Raw genomic sequence first — 10,723 nt, 5'->3', positions numbered from 1 at the left:
TTGGTTTTTTAAACGATATATTTTATTTTACCCAATAAAAATAAAAAATAACTAAAAACCACACGTGAGAACTCTTCATGTATGTCGATGGTCATCTTGCTGTCAAAATTAGGTGTTATTACGTATACTGAAAACAACTCTTAAGACCTCTTCATGTGTATCAATAGTCATCTCGCTGTCTCCCGCGTAAAGTTTAATGCCATAAATTAGATTGGATGCAACTTTATCAAAAATTAAATAAAAAAATAGTTGTTAATGATTGGAACAAAATTAACCACTTGTTAATAAGTCATATTTTGCTTATAAAGGCTTAAAGCAACACACCTCCCTTCCATATATAATCATTGCTCTCCCACCTCTAAATATATACTTATAAAAGATTATTTCCTTTTAATAAAACCTGTTCATTACTATATATCTATCATTTCAATAGAAAACAAGATTCTTACTAAACTAACAGATTATAAAATTAAATTCAAAACATTAAAAATTTGTAAAAAAAGAAATAAAAGTTGTAAAAAATGTTTAGTAAAAAACAAATCAAAGATAATAGTGTATTTTTAATAGACACATACCGTACAGTTCACTGTACATAATTTACTTTACCGCCAGTGGTTTAGATTTTAGTTTAATGGTTTAATAATCTCATCAGCCAATTATATTTAACTTATTATGTTGATTTCCGTGGGGACCACCAAGATCATTCATCAATAAGCTTCCGAACCCATCAAAGTTTATTAAAAAATAAAAATTGAAACACTATATATACCAACTACCAGAAACAAATGATAGATGTGATGTGATATAACTTAAGACATGTTTAAAAGAGGAGCAGGAGCCATGACATTCTCTGTGTTTGCCAACTCCACCACCATGACCAGGTGTTGCCGCCCACACCGCAGGCTGAGGAGGAGGAAGAGCACCACAATCCGCTTGGGAAATAAGCTGAGGAAGCTCCGGTCAAGATCACGGGTTGTGGCATGGCCATTTCTGATCTTGAAGAAGTTCATCATGAAGATGGTGTCTGAAGGAAGGTTCATGGAAGCCTATTATTCCACATTACCAATTCTTCAGCCCCAATTGTTTCCTCTCTGTTAACTTTTCTCAAATTCTTCGTGTTTCTTAGTAGTTTTTTTTTTCTCTTCCACTTAATTAACTTGAATGTAGATACTCTACTTTTGTGCATAGAAACTATTGCCTTGTTTTTAAATCTTACAAGACAAGACAAAATATATTGTACTGTGTTTGTTGTGTATCGAGACTGAAACCGGTGTCAACAGAACAAAAATTGCAAAAGACATAAATACCCTCGTTTTCAAAACCAAAAATAGCCCTAGAAAGCTTGTTTCAGTCGAGTCCAGTGTAACAAAAAGTTGAAAATTCTTACAACATAAGATTACAACAACTAACAAGTATCGAGTCCATTTATACATGAAAAACTAATTTTTACCAAAGTAGGAGAAAAGTGTTTTCTGATTATCAGATGAGGTCTTCAAGTTGGCCTTCTTTTTAGCTGGGCTTGTTAACTTTATGTCAGCTTCATCAACTTTTACTTTTATATCAGATGAAGACACGTCATCATACTCACGTTTCAGATGTGAAGTCTCAGATTTTGTTTCAGGTTCCTGTTTTGGACTTTTTGGTTTTTCTGTTTTCTCAACCTCTTTAGGTTCTGATTGTTTTTCAATTTTAGTCCCCATCTTTGCAAAGAACATCGAGATTGGTTTTGTTTCCTTCACTTGAATCTGCAGTTTGTAATTACAATTTACAATAATAATAATAATAGAAGTTTAGCCAATTTTGAATGTGTATAAAGAGCATACCTCCTTTATACACTCTGGTCCATCAAAAGAAGGCTTGCCCATTGCTGGTGTCACAGGGTACCAAACCTGAAGCGGAATTATTTCTCAACAATATTTAAACATATAAATAAACTACAATTCTTTTTTATATTTAATCAAAATATGTAACAAGATCTGTATTATTAATAGTATTACCAAGTCTGGTTCTTCATAGGGTTTGAGTAATGAATCAAATTTGGAAGATGGAGATCCATCTAGCCACTCATGAGTTGACTCCTTGTTCCCTAAAATAACAGGCATCCTGTCTACAATTGGGAAGAATCATTTGATGTTAGATTTTTAAAAAATACTTAATTTAAAAATTCCCATAAAAAGAGAATATGGCATGACATGTACTGGGACAGGTGTCAGTAGGTGGAATAAAGAAGACCAAATCCCATAAAAGAAAGTTAGAATATTAGAGAGAAAAAAAAAAAGTATATAGTAATATAGTATTACATTACACTATTACTAACCATGGAGGCAACCAAAGGATGATGAAGAACTTGTTGTCAAAATAGTAAAAGTGTATTGAATCTCCCCTGAACCACAAAATAAAATCATTAAGAATTTATAATAGTCATGTAAACCTTATTTATTTTCTGGCATTAATGAAGAAAAAACATATACTAGTTTTTTAAAGAAAGGTAAACCTTCAGAGTTTTTCCAAGAATCATAAAGAGCAGCAAAGACAAGGGGTCGATCATCCCTCAGATGAATATAGTATGGCTGTTTTTTCCCACCATCTTTCTTCCACTCAAAAAATCTGAAAAATGGTAAATGAGAAAAACTATAAACATAAAAATACAGCTTTTTACAAGAGTTACAACTTACCCTTCCACCACAACCAGACACCTATTTCCAGGAAGAAGACGACGAAATGAAGCCTTTTCACCTATTGACTCTGAACGAGCATTGAACTGGCAAACACAAGACCAATTAGTCAACATGAAAACTGTTTACAACAGCAAATATGATTTAAATTTGAAGAATGCTACTTGGCTCTAACATTTTCATCTCAAGAAAGTATAAAAGCAAAGGGAAAGAACCATCGAAAACATGTATACAGAAGAACTATAAGTAAACTTGTGACATTACCATCCTGTAATAGTCTGGTTTTTCTGTGTTTTTAGTGAAGCTTGGAATGAGTCCCCATTTCATGCACTGCACAACAGCTCCTTCACTGTTTGCTCCTGTGTCTCTTCGAATAACAGGCAAGTTTGATCCAGGGGAAACATTATATGCTGGACGATACCTGAAATTTCAATTCAAACAAATCAATTTACAGTCGATCGTTACATATAATAACTAAAGTGTGTAGCAACATGAGTATATCGAAATCAATTTCAAGTTTCACAACGTTCATACAGTTTTAAGGATAAATCTCTCACTAATTTGAAACTCTAATCGGATATGACAGTAGAAGAGATGGAGAAACGATATCAAGCAATATGAATCGACAACAATCCTTCAACTGGTTCAAATTCCGCTAGTAACAAAGAGAGATCAAACAACAGCCAGATATACAAATTAAAATACACGAGTTCGATAGCGAGACAAATGACAACGTCAGAAAACAAACAAAAAAAATACTCTGACAATGAAGTTGAAAGTGCGATAGATCAATTCGGAAACATAAACAAGGAGTAAACACATAAGTTGGAGGTTGATGAGTTGTGTGGGAGGAGATGGACTTACCGGTCTGTGTCGACGAAACGAACGCGGCGGTTACCGAGGTTGCAAGAGCGAGGGATATCATCTGGACGGATAGAACAGCGACAACGGCCACACATGACTCAACTTCGTCGTCCTCCGGTTTGATTCACCGTTTGGGGGAAATATGGTCAGTGGAAGAAAGGCGGGAATGTAAGTAGGGTTCGGTTTCCTCTTTTCTCTTCGCTCATTTCAAGACTTGCACACGGTTCGGAGTTTTTTCTTTTTTTTTCTAAATGAAAAAAAAAAAAAAAAAAAAAAAAAAAAAAAAAAAAATGAAGTTGTGTTCTTTAAATTTAATTTTTTTAGGGTGGGGAGTGGTCACAAGTCAAATTATCAGTCAATTCACCTTCAAGTAGATATTTTATTATTTCACAACCAACACCTAATGAAGAGGCAAAAAAAAGAAGTGAGATAGAGAAAATGTGAAGGTAAAGAGAGAGAACCAATCAAAATGGTCCTCTTGTTCACTACAAGCCATCCATAGCCAAACCTTCGGTCCACGAGTTAGTGAGTTAGTGTCCAACATAAGGCCATCCGTAATGCTTTCCACGAGCAAGGGTCGTGGAGAGCTTCCAAATCAGCAACCACGAACCATGCAAACAACTGGGGTACTCACCACGAACACGAAGAGAGAGAAAGAAGAGTCGGAGAAGAAGAAGTCAGAGAGAGGAGAAGAGAATGATTGGGCGTTCTCCTTCGTTCTGCCCACCACAATCGACAACGAAGATGAAGGATAACGGTGTATAGAGGTGGTGTGCACGAACGATTCTCGTTGCCACGTCAACCACGGAGTCTTTCGTGCTCGGTATACCAAAAGGTCTAAGAAACTCATGTGTGGGTTAATGTTCACTCCAATAGCCTTAAGGAAAGCAAAAAGAAAAGGCCTTTCTTTCGAGTTTTATATAAGAGGAGTTTTTGATGAAAATAGGATTATTGACCAACTTATTTAGTTTGAAAAATATTTTATCAAATTAATGTTTTTTTTCATTTTTCATATATTTTTTAGTTTTTCTTACTGTTTTTATTTTTTATTTTTTATTTACTTTTTATTCTAATTTATTTTCTATAGTCTTTTTTTTAAATATCATTCTTTTATTTTTTTTTTATTTACTCCATTTTACTATATGTTTAACATAAATATTCTGTCGTTATTGATACAAATTATATAAATTATTTTAAACATCAAATTTTAGATATTAAATAAAACTACTATTATACGGACAATGTTGTTTAAGGTATGAAAACTCCAACATTGTACATATAATTTTTTTAAGGTCAGAGATTTTCGACACGTTTATGTAAACGGGTTGACACAACACGACACGATAATTAAACGGGTAGGGTTAGGGTCAAGACTTTGAGCTTGAAGATGACTTATATAACCTGTTTAATTATATATTATTTATTATAAATTTCATATTTTTATAAATATATTATATGTTATAGACTTATAGTGGGCAAACTCGATAATTAGAAATAATATTCAAAATTTCAAAGTTACTTAATTATTTTTATAAATAAATAAATAAATATATATATATATATATATATATATATATATATATATATGTTATAAATTTCATATTTTTATAAATATATTATATGTTATAGACTTTTAATCATCCTCATCACCTATCCCTTTGCTCCCCAACTTTAACTATTTTTATTTTTCCTTTTAAGCTTACTATAAATTTTGTCATTCCATCTCATAACTACAGTGTTTCAATTGTTTCATTTTGCCTCCGCAACTCCTACTTTTGAACCTTTAAAATAGTTCAACCTGACATGACACGACATATTTACAAGGTCTAAACCTTAACCCGAAACCTGACACGAAACCGCCACGAAAATAAACGAGTTGACACGATACAACAAGATAATTAAACGGGTCGGATTAGGGTCAATCCCTTTCGACTCGTTTAATGTCTTGACACGACACGAACCTGACACGACATAACACATTTTCCAGGTCTAGTGACGGAGCCATAGTCAAAGTAAAGGGGTAGTCAAAAAATCGTGTAATATACATGTAACACCCTATTTTCGAATCGTTTTCTAATGCAGGGTAGTGACCCAAAGACCGAGTATCATCAGGCTTAAGGCCTTTGAGGGAAAGAGATTTAGACCCATTTGGGTGTGGGTGGTGTAATTTGGATGATCCGGGAGTTCGGTGTGTGTTTTGGAGCCAAGGGGTATTTCAGTAAAGTGTTAATTCGGGCTTTTTGGAAATTGGATTTTTCTTCAGGAAGTTTTAAGGCGAGTCTGAGTTGATAGAAGTGTAGAGTTTCTCATTACCTCTTCGTGGATATAAGGATCGTCGAAAACGGACTTATAACGAAGAAGTTATGCCCTTCGGAAGTTTGGTGATTTTAGGGTTTAATCGAGTACGCGGGGCGTACACATGTGTGCGCATGGCGTACCAGTGAGGAGGGTAGTACGTTGGGCGTATAATGGTGTACGTAGGGTGTACAATGGTGTACGTTGGGCGTATTAAGTAGTATGATTGTGGGTTCTCTAGGGAGTACATTGGGCGTACTCCAGTCAGACCCAAACCCTAATTTAGGGTAGTGGACCCTATTTAAGGTCCTTAACTCGCCACCAAACCCTATTATCTTCAGTCTCCATCTCCCTAAACCCTAGAAATGAAACCCTAGCCCCCATTTGAGTGGTTTTTGAGCTTTTGGCGGTATTTCATGCTTTTTTGGTGTTCATAGAAGAGGAAGGAACTTCTTGGAGAAGTGTACGATTGCTTGAAGCTTTTGGATCTAGGCCCGTTGCATCTTGATCTATATTTTGGAGATATAAAGTTTCTATCTTGATGACTCTAGATGTTAGATCTTGTTTAAGGAGTAATTTGGGTTCTTTTTGGCCCTTAGAGTCATCCTTGTGAATATAAGCTACCCCAAGAGCTTAGAATGATGGATCTTGGCCTTTGGGATGTCCCTTGTTCATAAAAATGTCATCTTGATGAGTTATTGTGGTGCATCCATGAGTTTGGGTGATTATTATGGATTTTATTAAGGTTTTGGTTCCATTAAGTCTTGCAAAGGAGTAAAGTTACCAACTTTACGTGTTAAGACATCTCATTAGGGTCATATCCAGGTTTGGAAGTCATTGTCTTAACCTTTAAGAGCTTATTTTGGGTTTTTGGACCCCGAAGGAGCACGTTGGGCATACGCAAGTGTATGCTCAGCTTAATGTTGATTTTGTGCATCAGGAACTTGTACTCTATGCTTAGAGGGTGAGTACACGGGGCGTACTCCCCAACCGGTTATTTTGGGCTTTTTGAGGTTTGGGCCTTGTTGGACAATTGGGCTTTTGACTTTGGGTCATGGATAGACTTAGGGTTTTCTTGGAAGTAGGTCCATGATGCTTGTAGGGCCTAATCGGGTTATTGGGCCATAATTGGCTTTTGTTGCTTTTGATTTGGGCTTTGGTTGGCCATTTTGGATTTTGGGCTTTGGTTTGCCATTTTGTATTTTGGGCTTTTTGTGCATTTTGGGTTGGGCCTTGGTTATGGAACAAGTAAGAAAAGGGTAAAACGATCTTTTACCCTTTAGTGAGTTGGTTTATGGAGTAGCCCTTGGATTTTGGTTTATTGGGTTAATTATTGATTAAGATTATATTTATTGTTAGTTGGCGCGAGGTTATCCGGTTCAGCGGTCCGAGCAGTTATTTTTTTTATCAGTGGATTGAGGTGAGTCTCCTCACTGTACTCGATGGGTCGAAGGCACCTATGTCGGCCCATTAGGTTTTGTTATGCTAGTTGTTTTTGTGACTTTTGCATGGTATGTTGGGCAAGGCCCATTTGTATACTGGGCTAGGCCCATGGAATACGAAGGACTACGCCCATTGTATGTTATGTAGGCGCTAACTGTCTTTGTGACTTTTGCATTTGTATGATCGGGCTAGGCCCATTGGTTTGGTAGCACTAGGCCAATTATGGTGGGTTGGGCCCAATATGCGGGTTAGGTCCAATGGTATGTATGGTATGTGGTATTTTGGGGAACTCACTAAGCTTTGTACTTACGATTTTTATGGTCATGGTTTCAGGTACTTCCGGTTCGAAAGGTAAGGGCTAGACTTGATCGCAGCGCATCCACCCATGTTTCTGCATCATGATTATTTTGAGATTGTACTCTGTTAACTATTTTCTTATAAAAGTACTTTTGAATATTTGGATAATCAATTATTGAATGTTGACTTAAAAATAATTAATTTTTTGGTTGAATTAAAAATGAAATTTTTACCTCATAATCTTGGGTTGTTATAACACAACTAAAAAAAACTGCAATTTCATTAAACGTAAAATTCAACTTGATGGTTTTGAGCAAAACATACAATCCTATGTGTGCATGCAACCCTAATTGAACTGGATCTAGGTTTTCTCTAATTGTGTCACACCCAAAACCGGAACGGCGGAAACGTTCTAGGGTGGATGACGTCCTGTCAAGTATCACAACATATGCAGTATAGTAATCAAAGTACAACAACCATTGCATTAATAGTAATAGTTTTACATAAGTTACATTTCATAGAGACATTAAAGTAATACTGAAACTAGTATAGATACAACTTGGTTCTAGACTGGCTTCGCCGAAGCTCCCAGGTGTACCTGTCTATCGCTGACCTGAGAATACAAGTTATTTTGAAAGCGAGTATCAGCATTTTTATAAATGCTGGTGAGTTCATAACTATTTAGTGTCATTTGTGTAAGTAAGCATTTTTATTCAAAATAACTTTATGAAAAGTAGTAGTTTAGAATCTACGATGTATTAGCGTCCTTTCCAGAAAATCCTATATTTTCTAAATAAAAGCAGTCTTCTACCAGGACCCGACAAAGTTATGTTTTAAAGAGTAAATTTCCCCGAAATACTATTATTATCGGAAAACAGTATTTACTTTAAAGGAATAATGAGAAAATCACAAGTAAAAATACCAGGGGAAAAATAACATATGCCTCAACAGTAATACTGTTGATTAAGGCAAAAGAAATCATAGACTCCAGGAGAATATCGAATGAATGATACGCCTGGCTCAGTCTAACAAAAGGAACACAGACCCCAGACGGTATCAAATGAACAATACGGCTAGCAAAGTCTAAAACAAAGAAACACAGACCCCAGACAGTATCAAATGTACGATACAGCTAGCAAGGTCTACAACAAAGAAACACAGACCCCAGACAGTATCAAATGAACAATACAGCTAGCAAGGTCTAAAACAAAGAAACACAGACCCCAAACAGTATCAAATGAGCGATACAGCTAGCAAGGTCTAAAACATCCGTTAATCCTAAGTGGGTTGTCTCGAAGTACATTGTTGATTCTCGTTACCTTAAGGCCATGAATTATAAGGTAAACATGGAGATACTCGTAACCATGTTGATTGACACTATAGTACTTGAAGCCCTGCAAGCGTCGGAATAAATGTGACATATGTCACCCCTTGGCTTGGTAGGCCGAGGACTGTAGCTAGCAGTCAGGGTGCGGGAGTGTCAGTCCCGTATAGATCTATACACACAATGCCCGCTCTCCCTCCAGGAGACTCTGGTTACCAACATGACAACGGGGAAATCCGTGTCCTAAAGATGTATCTCGTATTCTGAATTCTGAATCATGCTAGAGTCGAATCAAGGGCTAAGGAAGTGATTGGGGCTCAAAATGGACACAATAAGGAGTTTACGGTCCTTGGACCACTCTTTGAGGAGTTTACGGCCGTAAACACATGAGTTTACAGTCGTAAACTCATTTTAGTCCATTTCTTTTGTGCTTTGGTGGTTCTAGGCTATGTAGGCAAGGTTCTAGTTACTTTTATGAGCATAGGAAGGTGTTAAAGGCACTTAAACACCTTGGAAAGGTGTTTACGGGTTTGGGAGACCTTCCTAAACCATAAACTCAAGTGTTGATCATTGGGGCATGTTTTGGTGCATCTCATGAAGGAATACAAGGCTCTAGGCACTCATGAAAGCTTTTGGAGGTGTTGGAGGGGTAATTTAACACCGAAAAAGGTGTTTATGGTCCTTGAAGATGGGTTTACGGTCCAAGAATGTTCTTAGACCGTAAACTCATGTTTACTCCCCATATGTTAAGATTTTGGTGTTCTAATTCATTTCATGTAAGCCCCTAAGTCATAACTAAGCTCCATAAGTGGTTTGGAAGGGTTTTTAGGCATCAAAACCCCATTTATGAGTGTTTACGGTCCAAGAGTGTTCTTGGACCGTAAACTCATGATCTTGAGGGTTTTGGGTGATTTAAACACGAATTTGCAAGTTAAAAGAGCTAAAAAAACAAGCTAGGGTAGATCACTTACTAGTTCGGGGCTTGAAAAAGGCGATTTTTGACCAAACCTGATTTGTAGAGAAAGAAAGTAGAGAGAGAGAGAGACCCCTATGGTGTGGAAAAGGGTTGGAATGAAACCCACTCAGCCCTTATATAGGGTGGAGTTTATGGCCTGGTTGGGGGTCCACCCGACACCAACCGCGAACGAGGTTTTTCACGACTATCGTTAAACACGACAATTTTTAAAATTAGACCGCCTTATTTTCGGTTTGCTTGACGAATATTATTGAAAATATTCCAACGGGTTTAAATCTGATTAAAAATATTTTTGGGATAAATTTGGCTAATTTTTGACGTACTTAATTTCGACGTTAAAACTAACGGAAATTTTTGGGTTGTCACAAATTGAACATGTAACTTGAACACAAAAGAAGAAACCCTAGGTTATATGTATTATAATCAAATTCACACCATAAGGATTAAAATACATACCTTGATTGTTATATGGTAATAACAATCTAAAAACCTTGCTTGAAAAATCTTTGGTAGCAAGCGTCATAAGTGTCGCGCCTCTAATAACTCACAAACAAGCCTAGCAACTAAGGATTACTATGGAGAGAGAGAAGGGAAGTGGAAAATTCGGCTCTAAGCCTTTCTTGGAGTGCATGGGACGAAATCCAACCCTATAGGGGTTTATATTGGTGATAAGGAAGGTTTTGGACAAGACAAGTGTATCTTAGACAACCCTAATCCCTTAACTTCCCCGTAAGGCTTCCAAGGCACCCTTAGAGCCCAAGGAAACCCTAGGACACTCTAGAATTCGATTCCCCCCCCTCTAAGGGAGGTTCTAGAATGCTCAATGCTCAACTTTTGATCATTTTCATC

The 10,723-nt window shown here is 36.5% G+C and overlaps 1 protein-coding gene across 1 annotated transcript; it reads right to left on the bottom strand.

The window, feature by feature from the left end:
- Window positions 1–1,312: 1,312 nt before the first annotated feature.
- LOC145055438 (embryonic stem cell-specific 5-hydroxymethylcytosine-binding protein) lies at window positions 1,313–3,752 on the bottom strand. The gene is made up of 8 exons (XM_079003762.1): window positions 3,540–3,752; window positions 2,940–3,096; window positions 2,676–2,761; window positions 2,495–2,607; window positions 2,318–2,383; window positions 1,998–2,107; window positions 1,824–1,889; window positions 1,313–1,745 (listed from the first exon to the last, which is right to left on the bottom strand). Exons 1-8 carry the CDS (start codon window positions 3,632–3,634, stop codon window positions 1,440–1,442), a joined length of 999 nt encoding a protein of 332 aa, XP_078859888.1. The 5' UTR covers window positions 3,635–3,752; the 3' UTR covers window positions 1,313–1,439.
- Window positions 3,753–10,723: the final 6,971 nt, after the last annotated feature.

This window comes from Lactuca serriola, chromosome 5 (genome assembly GCF_051521515.1).
Source record: "Lactuca serriola cultivar US96UC23 chromosome 5, Lser_US96UC23_V15, whole genome shotgun sequence".
Taxonomy (NCBI): Eukaryota; Viridiplantae; Streptophyta; class Magnoliopsida; order Asterales; family Asteraceae; genus Lactuca; species Lactuca serriola.
This window is presented reverse-complemented; position numbering and strand designations above follow the sequence as displayed.

What these genes read in the sequence shown, in the direction of transcription:
- LOC145055438 (XM_079003762.1), bottom strand. Translation starts at nt 3,634, where the DNA reads ATGTGTGGCCGTTGTCGCTGTTCTATCCGTCCAGATGATATCCCTCGC. An exon ending in AACCAGACTATTACAGGATG is followed by an intron (nt 2,762 to 2,939) that starts GTAATGTCACAA and finishes TGTGTTTGCCAG; the next exon opens with TTCAATGCTCGTTCAGAGTC. An exon ending in CCTATGAAGAACCAGACTTG is followed by an intron (nt 1,890 to 1,997) that starts GTAATACTATTA and finishes ATTCCGCTTCAG; the next exon opens with GTTTGGTACCCTGTGACACC.